Source organism: Pongo abelii, chromosome 11 (genome assembly GCF_028885655.2).
Source record: "Pongo abelii isolate AG06213 chromosome 11, NHGRI_mPonAbe1-v2.0_pri, whole genome shotgun sequence".
Taxonomy (NCBI): Eukaryota; Metazoa; Chordata; class Mammalia; order Primates; family Hominidae; genus Pongo; species Pongo abelii.
The window spans coordinates 80142029-80155675 of NC_071996.2; the positions used below are offsets into that span (position 1 = coordinate 80142029).

The following is a 13647-nucleotide window of genomic DNA, read 5'->3' on the forward strand; positions in this document are numbered from 1 at the left end:
TGAGACAATGTCTTGCTCTGTCACTCAGGCTGGAGTGCAGTGACCTGATCATGGTTCACTGTAGCCTCAGCCTCCCTGGGATCAAAGGATCCTTCCTCCTCAGCCGCCTGAGTAGCTGGGACTACAGGTGCACGTCACCATGCCTGGCTAATTTTTATATGTGTGTGTGTATGTGTGTGTGTGTTTTGTAGAGATGGGGTTTTGCCATGTTGCTGAGGCTGGTCTCAGACTTCTGGGCTCAAGCAATCCTCCCACCTTGGCCTCCCAAAGTGCTGGGATTACAGGCATGAGCCACTGTGCCTGGCCTATTTTAAGTTTTTAATACTTGGAAATATCTTCTTTTGGTTTTCTATCAGAAGTTCTAGTATTCCACCAGTTTTCTGTAGGCACTAATTTTTTGTTCTAATCACTGAAGATTCAAGGATATTTTACTTAGGTAAAATGCCACTTTTCCCACCCTCAATTCTCAATCATCTCTCCTGCGTAACAAGACAAAGGAAAGCACCACCAAGTTTCTTTCTGCTACAGTTTTCATGTGCTAGTTTAGCTCCTGTATTTTATTTTGAATTGGGGCATTTTTCATCTATCCCTTAGTTTTTTATTTGTTTATGAAACTCTCTACTGCCTTATTAGCTTTACATTGATTTTTATGAAGTACTCCCAACAATTTAGAGCATTTTTATGTGTTGTCTTAGCCATTTTTTCTCTTTGCTTGCCCTTCGCTCCCACCCCAACACAGTTCAATACCTTTGAACACATATGACCCAACAGAACATAGTAGCTACATAATGAATAATCATACTTTGATTGTTTATCCATGTTTGCTAGTAATGTATTTTAACTTCTCCAAGAGCGGAGCAGCATAAACATTACCTATCAGCACTCATGACAAGTGTTTTGACATTTACCATATAACTTAAGGTAATATGTTATCATTATTTTTAAAGCATGCTTAAGTTGTTTAATGTAATTCAACATGAGAGTGATTAGGTTCACCAGATGGCCCTTTTATATAAAAAGATTGTCTCTCATTCCTTTTTCATTAGTCTTTCCAGTCCTTCCTCATGAGACAGCTTTAAATTTGTTTAAAAACCTTGAATTGATGTTTGAAATTTGTGGGGACAGCAGGAAGTAGGGGATCGATGTTGCTACTTTAACATAAAACAGTTTGAATCTACAGGCAGTCATTTTGGAGTGATTACAAAAGTCACAATTTAGAAGCATTTAATTTTTAAGCCCTACTATTCTTTAATATATTGTATTTTAAGGTAATTCTGGCTAGAATATTGACAGTTCTGAAAGCTAAAAAGAGAAAAGTTTCAAAAAGTTCAGTCATGAGTCTATGATTTCCTTGTAAAGCCCAGACTGACTGTACTTCTTTGGGCTTATGAATTTAGAAAGAACATCCAATTTCTTCCTGCTTTGAATTAGAAAATGCATGTTTCTCTGTGGTTTGTCTCCCTGGATCCTAATGTGAACAGATCTGTTTCCTCCCTGCTGCCAGATATTAGAAATATTAGAAGAGGGTCTAAAGAAAGATGACTTGGTACTGAAAAGTAGGACTTTTTGTCTCATCTCGACATAACAGGCAAGCCTACTAACTGTTTATACCTGTTACTTCTCATCAGATACATACTTGGCATTCTCTTTTCTCAAATATTCCCAACACAGGTGTCTTGCACCTTTTCCTACTCCTCACTCTCTTTTCCTTACCTTCCACCTCTAGGTTCAGGATGGATGAACTGTTTCTGTTTCCTAGACCTGTGGTGCTTTTTCTGTCTTGGACTCAGAGTCTGACTGTATTTTATATCGACTTGAGCTATGGGCTAAGCTATTTTCCTTTAAGCTCTTGCCACAGCAGTTTTCTGACTTGTTTTCCTTTTGTTTTGAAACTTTATTTGGCTTTCTACCTCCAACCTCACATCCAACTCAGAATTGTGTTCTCTCTCCTTCTCACTTTCAGTTGCTTGACCAAAGTTTTATCTTCTTTGCTCATTAACATTCTAATACAAACAGTCCCCTTCATTTTTTTTATTATACCCCATTCTCAAGTAGTTCTAGACTAGAGCTGCTTATATAAAATCTTTGCCACTTCTTTTGGATAACACCATCTACCTATAGTGGCAAGTCAGGAAATTTTGATTTAGCCCATTTAGCTTGAAATTATCTTGCAGTATTTGTACAGAACAAGAGTACATCTACATTGTAGTGTTTACTTACTACCAAATTCAACACAACTTCAGAAGAAGAAAATATTTAATTATAAGGTGTTAATTGAGGCGACAAGATAAACAATTTTTCCTTTAGTTGACTAAAGTTAAAATTTTAATTTCTGTATGATAATGGAAAAAGCATAATTAAAAACTATTTACTAAAGGTAGTGGAAAAACAGTATTCATTCATTGTCTTTTAAAATAAGAATAACTTTTACAAACAAGAGTGCTTGGACTGAATTATATGTTTATATGGGATTAATTCTAACTAGATCATCAAATACAATTTCTATGGATGAAATTTTCCAATTGAAAGAGATAGTTTATATGTTCATAGTAGTAAGACCTTACCTGTGTTGGTCTTGTATTTGTTTATACATTGCTTTATAAAATATTTCTGTGTAAGTATGTTTTGTCTCTCATTTAAATCATAAATTTCATAAAATAAACACCACATCTAGCATTCCAAATACTATGTACTCATCTTGTATTCTGGAAGCTTCTCAGTATTGGAGAGTTCCTAGTCAGTTGTCACATTTCTTCAAATATGAGTGAGACAATAATAACATGAATATATGAGTAAGAATGTGATGACTAAAATAAGAATACTTGTGTGAAGATTATTTCAGCTTATTTGTTTCTCATAGTTAATTCTTTCTGTGCTCTTTTGAGAATATGGGTAGAAGTAGTTGAGTTTATGAGTCAATTTTATTTGGTGGATAAAAGTTTGAAATTAAGACGAAACAGAAATATTAAAAGTGTTTTCAGGTTTTTGATATTCAAACTTATTCTCTTGACAGCTTTTTGATACATTTATGATAAATGAGATTAAGATAAAAAAATTTATTAACAGTTTGTTCTTTAATTACAGTGGGTTGGCAGCTGGAGAAGATAATGGACAGAGAGGTTATTTGCTGACCTATGTCATTGCATACATTCGAGTAAGTTATATCATATTTCCCTTGCCACTTAATTTATGTTGCAGACAACACTTTTTCTTACTTTAAGTGAATGCAATTGTCTTTCCTATTTTTTAAAATTTGAAGCTACTGTAATTTAGCATATCATTTTACATGAACCTTGTTTTAGCTACAAGTCTTCAGAAGCCCATTTAAACCTTCTCCATATGCTCTTGAAGAAGTTAAAGATGATTTGTCTTTCTGCTTTTTAAAAGAATGGAGCCTTTCTCTGTTTAAAAGTTGAGCATACCATTCATAACATTACTTGGTTAAAATCAAGCTGTTTTACTTAGCAACATTCTTCACTTAGTAATCTGTTTTAATGATGTGTAAATCTTTAACTGTTTTAAAATTTTGATATTTAACTTGAAGTAGTTATTTGTTCACTGATGATGATTATAGAATTAAAGAAATAATTATGTGTACTTGAACACTCAAATGTTTCTAATTCTAGATTTTCTACTTACGATATACTGAAATAGTCTTATTATCTCGTCTGTTTTATTTACTGATATGAAATTGTTCTTTTGAAATTTTATTTTTTCAATTTAGTTTTGTTTTTCTACTTTGGTTGTAACAAATTCAAATTTCTTAATTGCTTTCTGCTGCTGCTGGGGTTACTTTATTTTTTATTTTTCCTGTTTACATAATTTGAATGATCTTACTCTAAAAGGTCATTTTTTCAGATATCCTATTGAGAATTTGGCTTCCACAAATACTCAGCTTTCTTTTTTTAATCATAAAATTTTTTGGAAATTTATACATAATAGATGTACATATTTTCAGGGTACATATAATATTTTGATAGCTTCATATAATATGTAAAGATCAAATCAGGATTGGGATATCCATCACCTCCAACTACTAAATTTACTAATTTTTCTCTTGGAAATTTTGAACCTTATATACAACAATTGTTGTAAGCTTATGTACAACATGTTTTTCTCTAAAAAAGGCTGAATTAATATGTTCTCATTTTAGCAAAAATTTAATCCCAGCTAAAATCTAAATGTTAAATTGCAGTGAATTTGAAGCATATAGTCCTCCTCTTTTGTCCCCTGCCCCCACAGTGATGATGATAAGTAAAAGTACATTTATTGCCTGTTCAGCATTTTAGAAATTTTGATTAAGAGATGTACTGATCATGAAAGGTAATAGATGATTGTAGATCTTGTAAATAATATCTACCTTTATAGGCTGCCAGTTTCATAGTTTCTTGCCATAGTAAGCATTTTGAATATACATAAAATGTTGTTTGCTAGGCATTTTCTCTGAGGATATTAGCCTTTTCCTCATAATACTGAATTCAGAATTCTAGAAAATGAAATATAACTGTAACAAGTACAGCATAGACACAATTTGGAGTATCTATCTTAATTTTTAAGGTTCTAGTTAATGTTAAAACTGAGTCAAAAGCAAGTTAGGGATTCCGCCCCCCCCCACCCTGGGATTACATGTTTTCTGTTTTTATAAGTTTTACAATGGTTAATACCATTGTCTCTAAATATATTTTTACTGAATAAATGAGTGTATTAGAGAAAAACACATGCTTTAGATCAGATCAGTAATTTGGGGATTTTTTTTTTTCCCAAACGCAGGTGGGTTGAAATGACTCATTTTACTTGAAGTGAAAACTTAACATATGTTGAGTTTTCTGCCTTATAAAATTTTCTTTAAAATCTCTGGACTTCTGTGAAGCTTTCTTTCCAATTTTGATAACAAAACAATTTTGCTCTGGGTAAAGAAATTAAGTATTATAAGTTACTTGTAATATGAGTATTATATCCTCTATACTGTAAAATATTTTCCTAGTAGAAGTGCCTCCAGATGTTTGATCTATTCTGTCACTTCAGATAGATGCACTATATTACTATATTTTCTAAATTTGTTTTTAAAGAAAAGTTGATTTTAAGAAAAAAAATCTCCTCCTTCTAAACACCTTCCCCCCGTCCCCCACTTCTTGATCTTCCTGCTCCTTTGATCTTGACTAATTTTCGATATTGGTTAATTTACTATTTATGCCACTAAAATTCTGTTCTGTCAGTATTCTCTACATGTACATAGACTGTTCCTGGATAGAAACTCCATTCACTAAATAAATAAATTTGAGTTCTTACCCTGAGTCAGGCACTGTGCCTGGTGCCAAAGATACAGAGAATAGGACAGACAAGGTTCCTTTAGTTACGGAGGCTGCATCTCACTCCAGGGACAACTTTTCAGTGCTCTTATGAGGTGGATAGTGAAGAGTGGATGAAGTTAAATGAGAAACATGTGATACTAACAATGAATATGAAAGACTAACAGTGTTATTGATTCTTCTGCATCTGTTGTAGTTTCTTGGTTTTTCTGTTTGTGTCTTAATAGGACTTGGCTTTGGAATACTATGTATTAGGAGAATCTTTTGAGACTTCTGCTCCTTGGGACAGGTAAAATATACTAAAGTGCCTGATATTATTCAAATACGCGATATGAATTGCTTGAAGTAATGTTTCTTTGTGTGTGAATATGTAAATTTAAAACATTTTATGAAGAAACATTGAGACAAGGCAGCTACTTTATTTAAATTAATATATTCATCAGAATGCCGTATTTTCAAGTGTTTTATTGGGTGGAGGGAGTGGAAGAAAATTTGTCTGTGATCCAAAGAACGAAGGTATTGTTGAAGTTTACATTTTGAAGAATGTTATTGAATGCTCAGTGTTACTATGTGGTTATACTTAGCTTTGACTTAAATTCTTAAGTGATTAATATTGCTTAAATGTTCTCTAAAAAGTCCTCCCAAAGTATAAAACCAGTTAACTGTCCTTTATAATATTATTTAGTTTTTGATATTTGTATGTGTAAAAATGGGAATTTAAGTGATTTATAACGGAAATTTAGTTTAGGAAATTACGTACAATTTCTATTTTTAAATTTAAGCAAAATGTTGATACTGGAGCATATATTAGGAAATGGCCCAAATAAGATAGATGGAAATAGATTTTAGAAGGGTTTCTTTACTGGAAATACGTACATACAGTATTGGTTAGTGAATTAATAAAAACTGATTAGGAAATGTGAAATGGTTTATTAACAGACCTGTGAGTTTTATTATAACTCATCCAGTAATAAAAAAAAATTCTCAAAGAGATTGTCTATACAATCCCTTATTCAAAATGCTCAGGACCAGAAGTGTTTGAGATTTTAGAATATTTGTATTATATATTTACCAGTTGAGCATCCCAAATCTGGAAATTTCACTGGAAATCACTGGAGCATTTCTTTTGATCATCATGTTGGTACTCAAAAACTTTCGGATTTGGGGACATTTCACATTTTGGATTTTTGCAGGATATTCAACCTGTATATTTTTATTTGTTTCTAGTATACTGATATTTTACTTTTCTTTATAAAATTTATAAAGTATTTTAAATGTACAATGAAGTGTATAGGACATAACAATTCCCTGTGAATCTACTTCTTAGATTGCATATCTTAATATTTTGGTTTCTTCCAATCTCTCTTTTTTCCCCCAGAAAACTTTTTACTTTTCTACATGCAGTCATCATCTACTGAGTTAGTACGTTGGTGTTCATATTCCATGCATTGTTAGCTAGTAACCCAGTTTATATTATACTATCACTCTGTCATTCACAATTTTTTTTCTTTTTTAAATCAGATTTCTCAAGTTGAAATGTTATTCACAAGTTTTGATGCTAAATTTTAACACGGGGAATAAATCCTTTAAATAAAAAAATTATCAAGTCATCAGCCTTTGAGTAGTAGAAATAGTTTGGCAGCGGCTGGGCGCGGTGGCTCACGCCTATAATCCCAGCGCTTTGAGAGGCCGAGACAGGTGGATCACGAGGTCAGGAGATCGAGACCATCCTGGCTAACACGGTGAAACCTCCTCTCTACTGAAAATACAAAAAATTAGCTGGGCCTGGTGGCGGGCGCCTGTAGTCCCAGCTACTCGGGAGGCTGAGGCAGGAGAATGGTGTGAACCCAGGAGGCGGAGCTTGCAGTGAGCTGAGATCATGCCACTGCACTCCAGCCTGGGTGACACAGCGAGACTCCATCTCAAAAAAAAAAAGAAATAGTTTGGCAGCTATTCATAGTGGTCTCAAAGACCTTTTTTTAGTATGAAATTAGTTTTTATTTTTAACTAAAAATAAATGCTTAACATCTTTCCAAAATCAAAACTAAAGACGAATACTTAGAAAAAAAGGTAGAAACATATTTTTCCTTCCCTGGAGAAACCAGTAAGGTAGACGTTCTAACGGAGCTCGTTTTTTTCCACAGGACTAGTCTACGCAAACAGAATCTCTCTCCAGCCCTTTTTCTATGTCAGTTCTGTCTACCTGGCAGGAAAAACCAAAAGAAACCCCGAAACAACCCCTCCCCACAAATACAACACAAGACAAGGGACTTGAAAGTTGGGGAAAACCTTTTAACACGTCTAAGACCATTTTTGTGTTTAATTCCTCTCCTTGGGTATCTTAGCCAGTTTGGCCTGCTATACAGAGCACCTTAGACTGGGTAGCTTAAATGTTCTTAGACAAGAAACAATTATTTCTTACAGCTCTGGAGGCTTGGAGTCTGAGATCAGGATGTTAGCATGGTTGGGGTTTAGGTGAAGGCCTTCTTCCTGGTTTTATAGATGGCCATCTTCTTAGTAATACCTTCACCTGGAGGAAAGCAGAGAGAGAGAGAAAGCAAGCGCTCTCATATCTTTTTATAAAGCACTAATCCCATTCATGCAGCTCCACCCACATGACCTAATGACCCACCTTCTAATACCATCTAACTGGGGCTTAGGATTTCAATATATGAATTTTGAGAGGGATGCAAACATTCAGTCCATATCACTGGGACAGTGGGTTAGTGCAATGGAACCTCTTAAGAGTTAATGAATTTCCTTGTCATCAGTTAGTACTGATGATTGACATCTTGTTTTTTTATTCTTCCAACTGTGGAAGCTAATAATGTGCATTTTTTTAATTTCTCTTCATCTATTCTTTATATATACTTGCATATTTATTTAATTGACACACTGATGATTTGTGTTTTATGCAGTTACACATTTGTTTTCCTTTAAAACAATTTCTTCAGCTGAAGTTTTAATAAATAATATTAATGGAAGGCAACTACATTTTTATGTAAAATTTACTTGTTGACAACCATTTAGCAATTTTCTTTTTCTTTCAAACCTTTAACTAGCTAGAGGCCATGTTTGCAGTAGCCCATGGGATCAGGGTCTTTAACTTTCACACATTATTAGATTATTGGCTTTTTCATGTATAAGCCACTTAAGGGATTACCGGTCATACTAGTTTTTGTGTATTCCTAAGTGTCCCATCCTATTGTGTTCCATCTCATCCCTACCACAATGGCTGCACCTGTTAGGTTCTCAATGAATATTCTTCATAGATTCTTATGAATGAGCTTGGGAATAATTTGAGAGTACAGTCTATAAAAATAGATATCTTAAGGGTTGGAGATATAAATTTTTTGTTGTTGTTGTTGTTGAGATGGGGTCTTGTTCTGTCACCCAGGCCAGAGTGCAGTGATGCTATCACAGCTCACTGCAGCCTTGACTGCCTGGGCTCAAATGATTCTCCCATCTTGGCCTCCTAGCTAGCTAGGATCCCAGGTGCACGTCACCATGCTTGGCTAATTTTTTTTGCTTGTAGAGATGAGGTCTCATTATGTTGCCCAGGCTGGTCTTGAACCCCTGGGCTCAAGCGATCCTCCTGCATTGGCCTTCCAAAGTGCTGAGATTACAGGCATGAGCCACTGTGCCTAGCCGATGTTACAGATTTTGGAGACACCAGCGAGTCTTCTGATTAAAACTAAGAAAGTGGATACAAACACTTATAGATAGTATGGAGTGAAGGAAAAAAAAGAAGGCCTAAGAAAGAGGTCCAGGGAACCTCAACATTTAAGGTTACAAACAAAACAAAAGGTGGCAAAGTGTATTTAATAATAATATCTAGAGGATGTAGAGGTAATCCAATGATGTGAAAAAGCCCCAGGGAAGTTTTTTTCAGGGAGGAAATGGTCAAGTGTTAAATTTGCTATTAAGTAAGAATTTGAAAATATGCAGTTATGTTTCTGTCCTATAAAAGGATTGATCCAAGTGGACTGTGTTAGCCTTTGATCAAATTCTGTGAGAGAATACTTTCAGAAACCTTTCCCTAAAAATCATTTACTGAAAGTGTCCCATTGTGGGTTATAACTGTTCAGTCTGGTCCTTTCTCCATCTCCTTTTCATTATTCAGCTATCAGTGAGGGTTTAGATATAAGGAGCTCTTAATATTTTCCTGTTTACTATTGTGTTTAAGATGATTGGATACATTTAAGTGCATTTAAACTCAGTGGCATAACTCGCAAAGGACTGTAACAGCAGATGATTGTATTCTTAGTTTTTTTTAGACTACTTAGCTGTAGCATTTAAATTTCATTTTCTAGAGCCAACATAAAGAACTTGTTCCAAAAAAAAGAACTTACTACTTTTATAAATTTGTAATATACATTAACTCTTGTAAATGTTAAAGCTTAATAGATTTTATTTATATTTAAAGATTTGTTTTATAAGGTATATATTCAAAATAAAGACATATTAAATATCGGTCATCTAAATGTTTTATGAGATATTTTTCAAACGTGCATCCTTGCCATGCATAAGTGATGCATAGATAACATTGATAAGTCATGTATACCTGCAACTCTCGTAAATTAAAGAACTTAAGAACATTGTTTTATAAGATTAGAATTTATAAAACTTCTAGATACTGTACTCATAAAAATAAAAAATTTGACATGCTAATAAGACACTGAAGCCCTTTTTGTATTTATATTTTAATCATATACTGTTTGTTCTTATTGACAATATGGATAACTTTTATAAAGTGTGATCTGTTTAAATGCTACTGTTTTTATCAAATTGGTTCTCATACAGTCAAGTCTGCGTCTTGAGACTAGAGATAAGCCAACCTTTTGAGTTTTTCTGGTGTCATTTCAAGTCTCATGATGCTAAACAAATCAAGGTTTAAAACACAGACTCGGTGTCATTATGTGGCCAGGATATTTATTGGGGAATAAAATGGGACTTTAATATCAAATAGTCCAGCATAGCACATTAATACTTTACACAGTTTGTCTTCAGTAGATCTTTGTCAAATTGGATTTCAGCTTGCGAGAAAGCTATCGAACATTTGATATAACATCATGATTATAATTTCTTTTGAAAGACAGTGCTCTGTTGCCCAGGCTGGCGTGCAGTAGTGCAATGTTGGCTAACTGAAACCTCAACCTCCCAGGCTCAAGCAGTCCTCTTGCCTCAGCCTCCAAAGTAGCTGGGACTACAGACATGCGCCACCTTGCCCAACTAATTTTTTTGATTTTTAGTAGAGACAAGGTCTCACTATATTGCCCAGGCTAGTAACGTCATGATTATTAATTGAATCATTATTATTATTATTATTTTATTTGAGACAGAGTCTCGTTCTGTTACCCAGGCTGGAATGCAGTGGCGCAACCGTGGCTCACTGTAGTCCTGCCCTCCTGGGCTCCGGCAATTCTTCCACCTCAGCCCCCTGAGTAGCTGGGACTACAGGTGCGTGCCACCATGCCTGGATAATTTTTTAATATTTTGTAGAGATAGGGTCTCACTGTTGCCCAGGCTAGTCTCAAACTCCTGGGCTCAAGCAGTCCTCTGGCCTCGGCTTCCCAAAGTGCTGGGATAACAGGTGTGAGCCACTGCACCCAGCCTGAATTATTTCTAAATTAAGGAAAACTTCTTAGACATGGGTAAAGATTGGTATTCCTGTAACCTAGAATTGAATTTTCATTAACATCTTTATAGCTTTTTTTAAAGTTCTTAAAATCTTATAATCAAATTGATTTTGAAATCAGGCTTTCCTAAGTGTAGGAAACCGCATTCAGGAGACTTGAGTATGTTCTTGTGACTTTCTGTTTTCCTTAAGTCAAAAAAAGAATAAACTTTCCTCTTTTTGAAGTTAGTAATGGAGGGCTCAATTTGAGTGATCAGGGCTCTTTTCCATTCTTGAAAGGACAACTATGAAAGCTTTAGCTAAGAAAATGTCAGACTTGAATGATGCCAGATTAACCAACGTTTATTAGCATTTGTGTAGTTCTCAGTTGAAAACTTAATATTGTATTCATTTATCTTTTTTTAGGGTGGTAGATCTCTGTAGAAATGTAAAAGAAAGAATAACAAGGGAATGCAAAGAGAAGGGTGTTCAGTTTGCTCCTTTTTCTACATGCAGGTAAGTTTTAAAAATTGTTCTTATACTTCTTATTCTGAAAAAAATGTTTTTTTAAATCAGTGGGGGAAATATAATTTTCCAGCTGAGAAAAAGCTTCAGTCTATTACATTTGGCCAGCTTTCCTAACCTTCACTTACCACCTTGTTAGGATTGTGCCACTGGAATTTTACAGCAGTCCTGAGCCTTTTAGGAGTAGGACACCCTTCTGTGAGTAAGCCTTCCCCACCATCTGGGTGGCATGGCAGTGAAGAGCCAGGTGTCTGGACTCCTGGAAAAAGAAGAGGACTACTCTACTCACTGAAACTATAAATTATATAGTCAAGAAATTATAAATTATATACATAGTCAACATGACTGAAGAGTGAAGGCAGTGTTTTGTTATTTACTAGTAATTTAATCTCTTCAAGCTCTAATATTATCAGTAAAATAGTGGTAATGCCATTTCTACATGGGACTGTTGTGAAAATGAAATGAGAAAGCATATGAAAAAACTGTTAGGTTCTGCTGTAGTATTGTTTTGACATAATTACATTAAGCTTGAGGTAGATAATCCATACTAGTGTTAGTAAGGAAAATTTGTATATTTCCCTTTCCTTTCCAATGACAAGTCCTCATTAAGGCATTCGGTTGTTAAGCCTACTTGCTCCTTATAGCATGATAATTTGCATATATTTGTTTTCCAAGACTAGAAATATTTCTGTATTCTTTAAACTGCTAATTGTGTGTGTGTGTGTGTCTTTGTTTTTGTCTTTTCTCTATCTTTTCCATTGTCTTATCTTGTACTTTCCTAGTACTAGTGTTGTGTTTCTTAGTTTTCCTTATTGTTCCCATTGGGAAGAGATACCCTTTAGAATTTGCTAAATTGCACTTCTGCAAGGTAAGAAAGTAAAATTTTAACATGAGATCTGAGGAAAGCATTTTTCTTACACCTTAAATGTTCATTTCAATCAAAAGGATCTCCTTAAAGTAGTCGTTTCTGCTTCTGTGTGGGAGAGACTGTCCAGGTTTAACAAGCCTTGCAGAAAGTACCAAGTCATCTGTATATTAACATGTTTTAAACAAGTACACTGATCAGAGATTATAAAAGCTGAAAAAGTAGATTTTAGAGATTATTTGCTGGGCATTCGAGATATCTGCCAGGAAGGGCAAAGAGAGGTCTTGTTCTCTGTAGTAAAAAGCTTACAATGGGATTAAGCTAATGTTGACAGTGGGTGTAAGAATGTCATGTTACTTTTAATTTATTTTAAATTTGGGGGTATCTTTAACAATGCACCTTTTATCTTAAAGTCCTTAAAATCTAAGACGAAAATTTTTGTGTTTATATTATCAACCCAAACTGATGCTTCATTTTTCTCTTGATAGCCCAGTCTTTTAGCAGACAGTCAGCTCTCTTTTATTGTAATCCGGAAAACAAATCAGACATAATAATCCAAAAACTATTTGTTACCATTAGATTTTGAAACATTTTAGATAGTCAAATCTATTCTTGTGTAGTTGAGAAATTTTTATTCCTTTGTTTTGTCAAATGGTAACTTAATAGATTTTACCCTTCCCCCTTCTTCCTTCTGCCCCCAAGTTCCTGTTCAACATCTCTTAAGAACCCCACCCCCGCTGTAACATTATGAAACTATCGTGATAAACCACTACCTATGGAAAATGATTAGGAAGTAATCAGTAAGGCAGAAGCCTTAGGGCACATTCTGTAATTACACTTAAATCTAGGTTCTTCAGAATGTATTCATGAGGCCTAAGAATCTTCATTCTGTATTGTAGATAGGTAGAATTAGTATATTTAGACTGAATTGGCCATATGTCATTTTTATTAAATAGCAGTAGCTGTGTTTTAAGAATGGTTTTCCTATAAAAGCTTATATGTTCAGTTTCTGTGACCATCTTATAAAACCAGTTAGAATATGCAAAGCCTAGTTACTTGAGTGGCTTTGATAAATAAGACTTCTATAGTTCTTATGGCTCATACTTGATTAAACTAACATTTAATTAGAATTTGATTTCAGTTTAGTTTGATTTGACCTGCTTAGTAGTGGCTAAGGAGATTGTTCCATGTTGAATATGTGAGATGTATTTTTTAAACCAGTTTTTTATCAGGTGCTATGCTCACTACCTGGGTGATAAGATCCATACTCCAAACCTCAGCATCACGCAATATTCCCACTTAACAAACGTGCGCATAGACCCCCTATACCT

The 13647-nt window shown here is 34.4% G+C and overlaps 1 protein-coding gene across 2 annotated transcripts in view; it reads left to right on the forward strand.

Moving 5' to 3' along the window:
• Window positions 1-13647, forward strand: part of AGPS (alkylglycerone phosphate synthase) — a 150947-nt gene that overhangs the window by 109634 nt on the left and 27666 nt on the right. For both annotated transcript variants that reach the window (XM_024243500.3, XM_024243499.3), the window contains exons 15-17: window positions 3085-3154; window positions 5537-5598; window positions 11353-11442. In XM_024243500.3, coding sequence (XP_024099268.3) covers window positions 3085-3154; window positions 5537-5598; window positions 11353-11442 — 222 coding nt within the window. The remainder of the gene's footprint in view (window positions 1-3084; window positions 3155-5536; window positions 5599-11352; window positions 11443-13647) is intronic.